Consider the following 13868-nt stretch of genomic DNA (forward strand, 5'->3'; position numbering starts at 1 on the left):
AGAGAGAGAGAGAGAGAGAGAGAGAGAGAGAGAGAGAGAGAGAGAGAGGGAAGAAGGAAGAGGGAGAGAGGAAAGGGTAAAGACGGCAGACATAGAAGACCGATGAGGAGTTATATGCAGGTTTCACTTTAGCCTACGCCATCAGCTCTCAACAGTGTCAGTGTATCTGTGCAACGGGGCAATGTGGGCCGGTTCAAGTGCACGCGACAATACCAATTACGCGAGAGCTAAATCCGGGTATCCAGAGTCCGAGGTGGGCTCGTCGTTTTAAACCTCAAACTGCAACCTTTCGCACATGCATATATTGACTGCTACCCGCTATTGGCTCAGACTGTGGCGACGGGCGACAGCGGCGACGCGGGTGTTAGTCTATGATGACTGCTGATCAGGAAGAAGCGCTGTGTTGTCATTAGCGTGGGTCAGTGACACGCGCGCGGTGCACTGTGGGAGCGCCGCGCTCGGCTGCGCGCGGGGTACTCTGACATTGCCCTCGCACTGCCGTCACTTTTGCTTTCACTCGGTGCTCGTAGCGTGGCGAGCGGAGTATAGGCGCGCCGTGGTCGACGCAGCAGACGATCAGCAAACAGCGACCGCACGACACGCGTAATAACAGTGCTGCGAGCACACAGCGCGCGAGCATACACCCGGCACATCTATACGTATATATTACACGCGCGCACACACGCGCGCACACACGCACGCACACACACACACACACATATTTGTATGTATATGTATAAGCTGTGTACGCGCGCGGAGTCATGCCCGAGAGATGCATCTAGAGCTGCTTCGCATACCTAACAACGGGAAGCTGTGCAGACGACAGCGGAGGACGGTCTGCTCGCCGCTCACCTCCGTCAGATAGCAGCCGAGCGAGAGAAGGAAAGAAAGAGAAGAAAAGAAAGCAAGAGAGCGAAGGAGAGAAGGGATGCGCGAATTGCTGACGGATGTCCTTCACGATCGTAGTGTTGTCATCGGATAATATCGGGAAACACTCGTCACGTATATAAATCGCTTATCATTCGACGTCAGAGCCGGGGAGAGACAGAAAAGAACATAGCCAGACAGAACAACAGACAGAACAACAGACAGACAAACCGACAGACGGACCTCGAGAGAAAGATAGAAAAAGAGCGAAAAGGAGAAGCTAACAGACTGAGAAGGGCGTAGCATTGCCGCCAGTGGACCGACGATGCTACATCTCGTACAGAACGCGATGAGCAGTGCTCCGCCGACCGGTCACCATCAGCAGCACATGCTCATGCAGAACCCCATGGACGCGTCGCCACCGGCGCAGCGCGACGTGTTCGCCGGCTACACGAACGGATACCATGGCTACCACAGCGACGTCGTCAGCACGTCCGTGCCCGTGTCGACGACTTATCCGCCCGCCGACGACGTAGAGCCGACGAAGCAACTGCAGAACGCACCGACGCTAGGTAACGCCGCATCCATTCATACACGATCGATGCTAGTAGCTGCGTCTACATAGCCGCCTTTGCGCAGCCACGGGTCCGTGGCAGATCGAATGGCTACATAGGTATAGAACTGATTCGGGTCGTATTATACATATTTGGCGCTTTGCACAGCCACATGTCCGTGGAAATATGGGGAAAGATGGATGTGTCCCAATTAATTATAACAGTAATTAGGTATACGCCAGGGCAGACGCACTGTAGCAGCAGCAGCAGCAGCAGCAGCAGCAGCGACAGCAACAGGGTTAAAGTTAGGATTATCTTTAGAAGCAAAGCTGGGCCAGTTTATTCGAACTACGCAGTGACCGTTAAATAGCATTTCCAAACATATCGCAGGCAAGAATTACTTCTTAAGCTGACGCTTTGTTCACGAAGCTTGTGTTGATCCAGAATAATCGTTAAGTAGATAGGCCCCTTACTCGAATGTTTAGTAAAATATGTACCTGAATATGGCGTCTCAGTCTCTGTGTCCAGCGCAACAGAAACTAAATAACGAAAAGCGCAGCTGAGTAGACTGCTTTAGTAGATGTTTCGGTTCAAGGATAGAGAACATGGGTCCCAATAAAACCAATGTCATTTACATCAATATAAATATAATATTATATCAATATTATCACTGATTGTCGGATAATTGGCGCTAGAAACGCGAGATGTTAAAGTTAGATTGATTTCGATTCCAAACATAATGGACATGTTCTGCATTATTCTTATATACCGTCATCTCCCTCGAGACCATGACCCCAGGTGGCGGGTGGAAGCGATCACAAACCTAGATCATCAATCAATATTCCTTTGCTTTTGTGCGCAACCTGCCTGCATCATCGTCGGCGTCATGTATCTGAATGGCATTGCTGCAACACCGTGATTAGATTAAGTCGCAGCACGTACACAATCTGATCGTCTATCAGGTTTAGACAACCGGACCACAAGACTGGGAACATTTGCTGCTCCCGAGCACTGCACGATATTTATGCGAACCATGTTGAATACATTAGCTACCGGCTAGGCTACCGAGTAACTACTGAATTACATTCACGCCAATGCGTTAACATAATTCATACGTGTCGAGCCTGGCGTGCGGCCAAGCATAGCAATGCAGGGAGCAACAGCACGGGCGCATGCTGCTGCTCACGATCTGAAAATAGCGCTGAGGAATACCGTGTATAACTCTCGGGGATATAGTAGGGAGGTAATAGGATTCAGTCGGGATCGTTGTACCATCGCCTCCGTTACGACTCGCAATTCTCTACCGTAATAACGTTTCCTTAACGAAACCCTACGTGAACGGTAACCGAAGCTACAACACAGCTTTCCTAACCGACAACACGAAACACGATAAACCATTCATGGTGATTTATCGTAGTATAATACGAGAAAGAGAACATGACTGTCGCACAAACTGTAGGATTGAGGCGATGTGCAAGATGCTAGAGGCGGTTTCGCGACTGCTAAAGCTTGCATCTATTGTATACAGTCATGTTAACGAGAATTCTTTGAGCTAAACCTGTGCAGGAACATGTGCGTGCGTGTACGTGTGCGTGCATATTCGGGCGAGCGTGTGGTTGTTTGCGTGTGTTTGCATGTGTTTGCATGTGTTTGCGTGTGTTTGCGTGTGCGTGCGGATGAAAGTATGCCCGTGTGCGTGCGCGTGTATACGTGTCTCTCACTGCCTGTAGAGGGGAGGCCTGAGTGTGCAGAATACGCAGCCATGTGCAGGTACATGCAGGTAAACCTGACTTACTGGCTTGCGGCTTAAATCCAACAACACCGCGCAGCTTCATTGTCTGAGACAGGAAAGGCAAAATGTAAACGTGAGATTTTATGGTAATGTATGCATGGCATCGGTGAGTGCATGCAGTCATTACGAGACATTGCCTCCCCGCCTTAGTAACGATGGGCAAGTGAGGACAGTTTTGGCCGCTATATTCTAGTGCGATATCAAGTTTCTACCTCGTTGTTTGGCAAGAAAGGTTTTAGTCTGAGGCACTAGCATTTGAATTTTTATCTTCAAAGTTTCTCTACCGCATCTAATATATGCGCTCCCATAAAAGCCATGACGGACTCTGTGGGCCCAATTCTTTGGGTCTTTCTCTCCCTCCCTTGCGCCCGCCCTCTTCACTCGCCTCTCTCTCATCCTCCCTCTCTCTCTCTCTCCTCTCTCTCTCTCTCTCTTCTCTCTCTCTCTCTCTCTCTCTCTCTCTCTCTCGCTCTCGTTCTCTCTCGCGCTCTCGCTGTCTCTCAATCTCTCACTCTCTCGCTTTCTCGCTCTCCTATTTCATACTCTCCCTACCAGTCGTTCTCGCGCTCACTACGCTACTCCTTTCTCTTTTTCCATTTCTTTCTCTCTCACCTTTTCGCTCGCTGTTTCTTTCGTTATATATAACGCTCCCCCTCTCCTTATTTCACATCATTTATTTCACTCTCCTGTGGACTCGTTCGCGGTTTTCCACCCTTTTACACCTTTTATCCTTACTAACAATTTTTTAACAACTTTGTAAAACGTGGAAAAGTATGTCGACATTTATTTACTTTTTAATTTACAAGTAATATACTATGGAAAATGAATTAGGACAACAAACAGATACGTCGAATCATAGATGTCACGCCCTGTGGAATCCGCTGTGGAGGCTCCAACAATCTCTCGCCAATATCTGGCTATCTGTTGCGATAGTCGTGTCGTAGAGGCAATGAACCTCCCCATCCGCCAACACACATCCGCCGATCACATTATATAGGCCTACCGGCAGAGAATGTTCACTGTGTATAGTATTATCACCTTGCTATTTCCCCCTACATGACTAGATATTAGTCATACATATAGGCCGTAAATTTGCATACTATTTTGTTTACATCAGGAAGATTGTGTCAGATTATTTCGGCTTCCTTAATTGGTATAAACCGCCCGTATTAGTTAAAGAACGACAGACGGACTCGCTTCCTTCACATTTCATATCCTGTCCATGTGTCACGTTGTTTTTGTTTTAATCGCATCGGGACAGAGCTGTCCCATCTCCTAGCCTCACACAGAGCAATCGCACCACCAACTACTTCGCTTTCTGGCCAGGAATCTTCTCTAATGTAATGCAGTCCTTGTCCGCAACCAGTTTCCCAACGGCGTATCGGGCAATCGCTCCGTCGTACGTCAGATATCTGAGGCACGCCTTTGTGAGGGAGATGTATGTTGAGAGATACTCCCCGGCCACCCGGTCGATGAAGACGTATGGGAGAATTAAGGTGCTCTTCTGATGGCTTATATCGCTCAGTGCTGGCATTGTTTCCCGTGGTTTTCCGAACAGCTTGTCCCTCCGTCCCCAAAGTGCTATTTGTACTCGCTGATAGCGCTGCTTTGTTCTGCGTGGGAGAAATGTCTTGTTTCACCAGCCCGTACATCTCAGCACCCCGGCGCAAGACAGTAAACAACTCTCGTATTAACAATAAGACGTAAACAACAGAGAGAGAGAGAGAGAGAGAGAGAGAGAGAGAGAGAGAGAGAGAGAGAGACGCAGAGATAGATAGAATAAGAGAAGAGGGGAGGGGAGAGAAAGAGAGAGAGCGAGAGAGAGAGAGAGAGAGAGAGAGAGAGAGAGAGAGAGAGAGAGAAAGAGAGAGAAAGAAAACGAGAGAGCGAGAGAGCGATGAAGAGAGAGAGAGAGAGAGAGAAAGAGAGAAAGAGAAAGAAAAAAAGCGAGAGAGCGAGAGAGCGATGAAGAGAGAGAGAGAGAGAGAAAGAGAGAAAGAGAAAGAAAAAAAGCGAGAGAGCGAGAGAGCGATGAAGAGAGAGAGAGAGAGAGAGAGAGAGAGAGAGAGAGAAGAAGAAAGCGCGAAAGAGCGAAAGAGAGCGCCTGAGACGGAGCGTACAAGAGAGTGAAAGAGGGAGGGGAAAACTAGGGAGAGAGAGGGGCAAATGAACTGTATAGTTTATTTATGGCAGGACAGAGGTGGTGGGAAATGCTTTCACACAGAGATCGCACCTCCAACATTACGCATCCGTCCTCACACCGCATGCGCTCTCACCACGACCTGACTTAGGCGCCGAGGCGTTATAGCTCGGATTAAATCTGAAAAGCTGCTTCTGAAATAGTAACTCCACGACCTTCGAATGAGTGTGATCGGCTTTCACATATAACAGCATTGTCTCGACGTCTGCTGTACATCGCAGGAAAGCGGCGTTGGATACTAGTTGGTGCTCACGACTCCGAACCAGTTCGAAGGAAAAACGTAAAATGCACGAGTAAAAAAGACCAAAAACGATTAAAGTAAAAAAAAATCATCGGTTTATCCCAAAAAATAATAAATCACTGCTGTCTTTGTCCATTGCAGAGTTTGATGGCATGGCCGTGCTGTGTCAGGTATGTGGAGACAAGGCCAGTGGATTTCACTACGGGGTACATTCGTGCGAAGGTTGTAAGGTGAGTAGTAATTACTAGTATGCATTACCACGGCGTCGATGTATAGATGGCGGTCCGTAATGGCTGGATTGAGTAATATGACAGGAGGATACCCACACGCCCTACGCACACGGCAAGGGTGAAGCCGGGCTAGAATCGCGTAGCAAATAACTTGGTTGTGTTCGCTCGGCAAACTGCCGAGCTAAATCTCGACTCGATATACCACCGGAACTGCTTTGTACGCACATTGTGAAGGTTAATGCGACGGATGTCAACCCGAGTTAAATATTTAAGCCCATGTCGCGAGTAGGGTAAAAAGTGCACGAGTTAAATGGTACCCGGTTAAAACCCGTTCCATTCACACGGGGACTTATTTTATTTGGGTAATTAACCGGTGAGGTTAACCCGGATCAACCTTGACCGTATGAACGTCGCTATACGGGAAGGGATAGGACCCGTCAGTAACAAGAGAGGGCACGTCAACTTGTCAGTGCCCGCTAGTGTTAGGCGTCGTGTGACAGTTCAGGCAGAGAATCCACCTCTTACTGATACGTGAGAGAAACCATCTTACTGTAAAGGTCAATCAGCTGAGTACAAGGATAAATCAACTAAGTGTAAGGATCAATCAGCTAAGTGTATCGACCCACCCGCTATTGGCAGTGTCTCGCCGAATCTGTGTGGACCGTACGACTTAAGGAACTGCAAACATAACGTAATGACCAGCTACAAGGCAAGGCTAGAGGATGCGTGCGGGTTGTTGGTCCGGGAGACGTTTACAGTCGTGTTCTTGCTCCTTGCTGCGCAGGGTTTCTTCAGGAGGAGCATTCAGCAGAAGATCCAGTACAAGCCCTGCACGAAGAACCAGCAATGCTCGATCCTCCGCATCAACCGTAATCGCTGCCAGTACTGCCGCCTGAAGAAATGCATTGCTGTCGGCATGAGCCGAGATGGTAAGACAACACTCTTTTCTCCATCTCTCTCATCTGTTCACCCACAGCGAATTTAATGAAGAATGGTGTCATTTTAACTGCGTTTAACGTTTTAATCAGCACGTAGTTTTTTGTTTGTTTGTGTGCGAATTTATTTACATCGCCCGAGTATTACGTGAACTGCCGTTATAAGCCAATATCAAAGCGATTTTTTTCGTGAGGAAAATTCCCATTTCGTAAAATGAACACATCATGCGAAGTTGACGAATAAAATCGGCAGGGTTTGTAGCACTTTGTTTACTCACTAGCCACTCGTACTACTCTATGAATCAGTCTATCAGGACTGATGACCCAGAAATAGGGGTCACCAGCGTCGCGCTACAATGTTCTGAATCAAGACAAACTTTCAGTTGTCGTTGTTGTCGAAATATAACTGGGTAGAAACGTCATCGATGACGTCACCGTTGTCGTGACGACGCGTTACTGCTGGCAGGCGCGCAGTCGGCGGAACTGACCGAGTTCGGGCAGGCGACGGCGAACGAGCGCGAGAGGAAAGTGAAAAACGAAGAGGCGCAATTATCTGTGAAGTGAGCCACTCTGCTAGGTGACAGCGCGTACCACGCAGCATCGGGGTCAGGGAGGCGCGCGCCGCGGCACGCTCAGGCAGCGCATCATCGCTGCAAACTGGGACGAGACGTAACGCGGCAAACAACTTTTAATGGAAAAGTTCGGGCCGGTAGTTCGTTTTTTCGTTTGTTGACGGCAATTCGTCTGTTGTGCGTTTGACGCGCGAAACTAGAGCGTGTCAGCGTGAGCAGGTAAGCACGTTCACGCGTCGTTCGGGGCGTGAATGCCCTGCCAAAGAGTTTAACATCGTTGCGTGGTGCGTCCCAGTACGGTACAGATTTATCCCGCATGCCCCGCAGCCTTGCTCCCACCAACCGCCCGCAACCCCTGAGTCTAAACACGACCCGTACCTATTAAAAAAAAAATATATATATTTATATATGTATACTTGATAATATATATTATAATATATAAATATATAATATATACATTGCCTCTGCCAGGCCGTATATTGTCCCTATTATATATAGAATGTCGGCTGAAATGGTCGCATACGCTTACTCTCCTAACATATAGTGCGCTGATAATCAAGTTCCAGTTGATAATCTATGTTTTGATTGTAATCTCCTGTAACGTCGACTATTCCCTCTGTCGATGTAGCTGTATATCGACACCGGCGTGGTAGTAGAAAACTTTGTGATCCGTCAACGTATGCGTACGCAGTGGAGCAAGAAAAAAGAAGCAGTTTCCGCCTTTTTCTCCGAATTTTCTCGTCGTATAACAGCAGCACCCGCACCCAACAACATACTGATGGGGGCTCTTACTGCGCGCGCCACCATGCTGTCGCGCGCGTGAGGGTTGACGATGACGGCAGCAGACGTGCGCGATGGGAACAGGTGACGTTTTCCAACAGATCGGCGCTTCGCGTGTTGACACAGAAGGCAATTAGACGCTATCCACGACATTAACCTAGATGAGCAACGGCGTGTCTCATAGTACTGACCTCAAAATCGTGATCTGTGCCGCCGATGCTTGCTAACTGCTTGTCGTTGGAATGGTGCGCCGTCACTACGTTCCCATCACGAGGCGACGGTGCGAGGCGACATCCACATGCACGCGGCATATATACTGTGAGGCTCCGTATAGCGTATACCCACTCGATGTTTCTGTAGTGAGATATCGCTCCTTCCCCTCCCTCTCTTCCTCCTTCCCTCTCTTCCTACATCGCTCGCTCCCTCACGTCCTCCCTTCCGTCCTCCCTTCTTCCCTCCCTCCCACTCCTTCTCCTTATCTTTCTATCTCTCTGTCTATATAGTCCGTAGCGTAAACACGTGTTCCTTGTTAAATAACATTACATGAGCAGGTAATGCTATACCTATAGAAATGTCTTGGGCGCACACGCGAGAGAGAGGGAATTCCGCTTTTCAGGGTGACTCGTTTATACATTTATATACGTGGTTTACAGAAGTCATCCAGAATCCTCTTCTCCCGGCTCCCTCGTGTTCATTTATATTCACCGCAGCGTAGTAGACCCTGGCATTGTCTTGTATACGTGAGTCTGGTCATGGCATTGACAAGGACAGCATAACAATTACTAATCGGTTACTGTGGCAAGACGAAATTCGTGGACAAACTGCATTCTTTGGGCAGAAGTGGTCCCAAGCGTTGATTAAACCCTTGGAAGTATAAGGACGGGTGTGTGGCCTCCGACTGTAGTTATGCTCATAGGGTCTATGTCCCCCAGGGTACTGTCGGGACGTACCCTGAGTACGGGCCGGTATATCGGAACGTACCCTGATAACTATTTGATATGGTTAGGGTTATGGTTAGGGTTAGAGTTAGGGTTAGGGAGTAGGCGTAGGCGACTCACATGTACGCCGCATATACGCTGCTGAGGCCTCCGGTTATAGCGTATACACTCGATGTTTCTGATATGAGATACCTCCTTCCCCTTCCCTTCTCTTCCTCCTTCCCTTCCCTTGCCTACATCGCTCGGCTCCCTCACGGTCCTCCCTTCCGCGCCTCTCTTCCTTCCCTCCCTCCCACTCTTCTCCGTTATCTTTCTACTCTCTGTCTATATAGTCCGTGGTAAACACCTGCTGTTCCTTGTTAAATATACGATTACATAGCAGGTAATGACACTATACCGTTAGAAAATGTCATTTTGTGGCCGCTCACCAGCTCTGATGACGAGAAGGAATTCCGCTTTTCAGCGGTGACTCGTCCCTGTACATTTATATACGTGGGTTTACAGAAGTCATCTCGAGAATCCTACTTCTCCCGCGCATCCTCGTGTTCATCTTCTTTTCACAAGCAGACGTAGCCTAGCACCCTGGCATATGTTTGGTATACGTGGTCTGCCCGTTCATGGCATTGACAGCGACGCATAACAACATTACTACTCGGTTACTGTGGCGAAGACGAAATTCAGTGGACAGTTAACTCGCCATCTGTCTTGACGGCAGAAGCTTGTATATCAGGTCCCAAGCGTAGTCGTTAAAACCCTGGAAGTACTAAGGAGGGTGGTGGCCTCGAACATAGTAGCCTTATTGGCTCATAGGCGGTTCTATGTCCCTCCAGTGGGAGGTACTGTCGGAACGTACCCCCTGAGTACGGCGGCCGGTACTATCGGCAACGTACGCCTGCATAACTAATTGGAGGTGGGATGTGCTTCGTTAGGGTTATGGTTAGGGTTTAGGGTTAGGTTAGGGAGTAGGCGTTAGGCGACTCCTTAGACTCGCGTTCAGTGGCGAGTAGACGAGTACCGTCCGGCATATTAGATAGTTACCAGGGTCACGTTTCCGGATATTACGCGACCGTACCCAGGGTACGTTCCGGCCAGTACGCTGGCGGCATTACGACCCCTCTCTCCAGAACTACTAGATGACAAACTGCGTTACATTGCTTTCTCAGTCGGCCAGTCTTACTGCCTATACGCGTTGTACTGCTTCAAATAACATTTAGACCGCGACGGTGTTGCTCCTTCGTGACGTCATGTAAGCTCTGTTGCGTCAGTTCGAAGACTATAAACGTGCGTATCTTCTTCCCTAGTCAGCACATTATTCGCGCTATATTCACAATCAGTTCCAGGTATGTCGCCCGTACGTTTATTTACTTCATGATAGCGTTAGGATTCAATCACTGTCATATCTCTCTCTGTCATCTTTCCTGGGATGCCCCACTCCACTCACTCATGTTCTATTCGTCCTAACTATCGTATATCATCCATCTACCTCTATCTTATCTATCTGATCCACTCTCATCTTATCTATCTGATCGTTATGTAACTCTATTCTATCTATCTATCTAGTCTATGCTATCGTTATCTATCTAATCCATATCTACTGTGATCTAGATCCATATCTATCTATGCGCAAGCTCTATACTTCTATCTACGATTCACCTCCTATTATCCGCTACTCCCTCTCATCTACTCCTACCTCCCCTCCTAGCCCTCATCTACTATATCTATCTATCCCAGTCTATTCATGATCATCTATCTTATCTAAATCTATCTATTCTATCTATTATCTATCTATCTATCTATTCTATCCTATCTATCTATCTAGTCTATGCGTATCTATCTATCATATCTATCTATCTATATCTAGCCTAATCTAGCTTCTATCTATTCCTATCTATTATCCTTTTATCTATCTATCGTATCCTATCATATCTATTCCTACTCTATTCTATGCCTGTACTGCTCACTTATGCTATCTAGCTATCTTTAGCCTATTCTATCTATCTAGTCTATCTATCTATCTACGATTTATTTATTATGCGTATCTATCTATCTATTTAATCTATCTATCCTATTCTATCTATTATCTATCTATTCCTATCTTATCTATCTATCTATCCTTACCTATCTATCTATCATATTTATTCTATGCTATCTATTTATCTGATCTATATATTATCTATGTATCCCAACTCTATCTACTCTATCTATCGTATCCTACTATCTATCTATCTATCTATCTATCTTATCTATCTATTTTATGATCTATCCTATCTTATCTATTATCTTATCTATCTCTCTATATCTATCCTATCTATCTAATCTATCTTATCGGTATATCTATGCGCTATCTATTCTATCTATCTATCTATCTATATCTATTATCTATATGCTATATCTATTCTATCTATGTATCGTATATTATATATATCTATCTATTTAGCTAGCTAGTATACTATCTATTCTATCTGTCTATCTGTCCTGTCTATCTATCTCTATTTCTATCTATCTATCCTTACTCTATCTATCTACTCTCTGGATGCTACTCTAATCTATCTATCTATCTATAGTATAGTATATTATATATCGATCTATCTATCGTTCGATCGATCCAATCGCATCCATCCATTCACCGCATCCATCAGCTAGCCATTCATCCATCCATCACTCCATCCATCCGAGCTACGCCATTCATCCATCCATCCATCCATCCATCCATCCATCCATCCATCCATCCATCCATCCATCCATCCATCCATCCATCCAATCCATCATCCATCCATCCATCCAGGTCATCCATGCCATCCCATCCATCCATCCATCCATCCATCGCAATCCATTCATCCATCCAATCCATCCAATCCATCCATCCATCATCCCATTCCATCCTATTCCATTCCATCCATTACCATCATCCATCCATCCAATGCCATCCATTCCATCCAATCCCAACCATCGCATTACATCCCCTCAAATCCCACTCCTATCCATCCATCCAATCGGTCTCCGTCCGTCCGTCCGTCCCGTCCGTCACCCACCAACCACCATCCAGCTAGCCATTCATCCATTCCAGCCATCCAGCGGATCCATCCAGTCCATCCATCCAGCCATCCGATCCATCCATCCATCCATCCATCCATCGCATCCATCATCCATCCACACCATCCCATTCATCCATCGCAATCCATCCATCATCCATTCATCCCATCCATCCGTCCGTCCGTCCGGTCCGTCGTCCGTCCGTTCCCACCCACCAATTCCCACCATCCAGCTAGCCAGTTCGATCCATCCAGCCATCCAGGGAATCCATCCATCCATCATCGCATCCATCATGCCATCCATCAGTCCATCCATCCATTCCTCCATCCATCCATCCATCCATACATCCATCCGATCCATTCCATCCCATCATCCTAATTGCCAGTTCATTCCATCAATCATCCATCCATTCATCATTCCTGATCCTCCATCCATCCATCATCCACTCCATCCATTCCATCCATCCGATCCATTCCATCCATTCATTCATCCATCCATCCATTCCATCCAATCTCCAGTTCATCCATCCATTCCATCCATCATCCATCAAATCGCATGCCGATCCACTCCATACTTAATCCATCCACCCATCTATTCATCCATCCATCCATTTATCCATCCAACCATCCATTCATCCATCTATCCATCCATCCATTCATTCATCCATCCAACAATCCATCCGTCTATCTATTCATCTATCCATCCATTTATTCATCATTTTTTTCTTTTCCTAGTTTCCTAGTCTTCTACCTCTCGGCTGCGTGTTTACTATCTCCATCTCTATCTCGTTATATACACCCTCTCCCTATATCATCTTCTTCTCTATCATCTCACTCTCCTCTTTCCGATTACCTCCACCTCTCCCTCCCTCCCACCACCTTTTATCACGCCCACACTTTCTCCGCGCTTCTTTCCTCGTTTTTCCCTATCTCACCTTTCTCTCTTCTTGCCTTTGCCTTCTACCACTCAGGCCACACCACAAGGGGGCACGTAGGTGCGACCCGTACGCGTGGGTGGCTATTTAACAAGCACGTGGGTTAGGGTACGGCGAAATCGTCGTGCCCCGGGGCTCTTGGCCATTCATCGCAACCAAGACAAATTAGGGTTACCATTGGCGAGCCACCGCTGTAAAAAGTGTGATTGTGTACCAGGTACTGGCAAAAAACCGCCCGGCCAGAGTTGCTTTTTTTCATTAGCGTGCTGCGTAGGGGGCAGCTTGACCCAGATTAGTGAAGCGTGTCACTTGCGGTCGGATGCCTGATGCTACCCTAGCGCTCCAGACTGCTTGTGGTGGAAATGTCAAGGTAGCCTCAGCCTCGAGGCTGCTGCGGTTTTGCATCATGCGTTGTTCGTGCGGTCGCGCTGGCGTGCCCAGTCAGCTGCAGTTTAATGCGTGTGTGACATGTGTGTGTGTGTGTGTGTGTGCCAATGTGTGTGTGTTGTGCGTAGTGTGTGTGCGTTGTGCGTGTGCGTGTGCGTGTGTGGCGTGTGTGTTGTGCCCTTTTGTAGTGCTCGCGGCGCGCGGCGGCGTCGTGACGTGACGTTGTGGTGGTACTGTGTCTTAATGTATTTGTGCGCGGTTGTGTGCGCGCGTTTGGTGGTGTCGTCGGGTGGCGAGGATCGGTCCAGTGTCGTGTGTGTGTGTGTGTGTCGTGTGTGTGTGTGTTGTGTTGTGCGTGCGGCTCGTAGTGTGTGCGGTGCGAGTGTATGCGTGTGTGCTGTGTGT

At 47.6% G+C, this 13868-nt stretch overlaps 1 protein-coding gene across 1 annotated transcript in view; it reads left to right on the plus strand.

Annotated features, from left to right (window-relative positions):
- Nucleotides 1-521: 521 nt before the first annotated feature.
- Nucleotides 522-13868, plus strand: part of LOC106813056 (nuclear hormone receptor E75-like) — a 24772-nt gene continuing 11425 nt past the window's right edge. The window contains exons 1-3 of the mRNA XM_014817101.1: nucleotides 522-1439; nucleotides 5796-5884; nucleotides 6669-6813. Of these exons, the coding sequence (XP_014672587.1) occupies nucleotides 1193-1439; nucleotides 5796-5884; nucleotides 6669-6813 (481 nt within the window). The 5' untranslated portion in view covers nucleotides 522-1192. The remainder of the gene's footprint in view (nucleotides 1440-5795; nucleotides 5885-6668; nucleotides 6814-13868) is intronic.

This window comes from Priapulus caudatus, unplaced genomic scaffold (genome assembly GCF_000485595.1).
Source record: "Priapulus caudatus unplaced genomic scaffold, Priapulus_caudatus-5.0.1 Scaffold720, whole genome shotgun sequence".
In the NCBI taxonomy this organism is placed as follows: domain Eukaryota; kingdom Metazoa; phylum Priapulida; class Priapulimorpha; order Priapulimorphida; family Priapulidae; genus Priapulus; species Priapulus caudatus.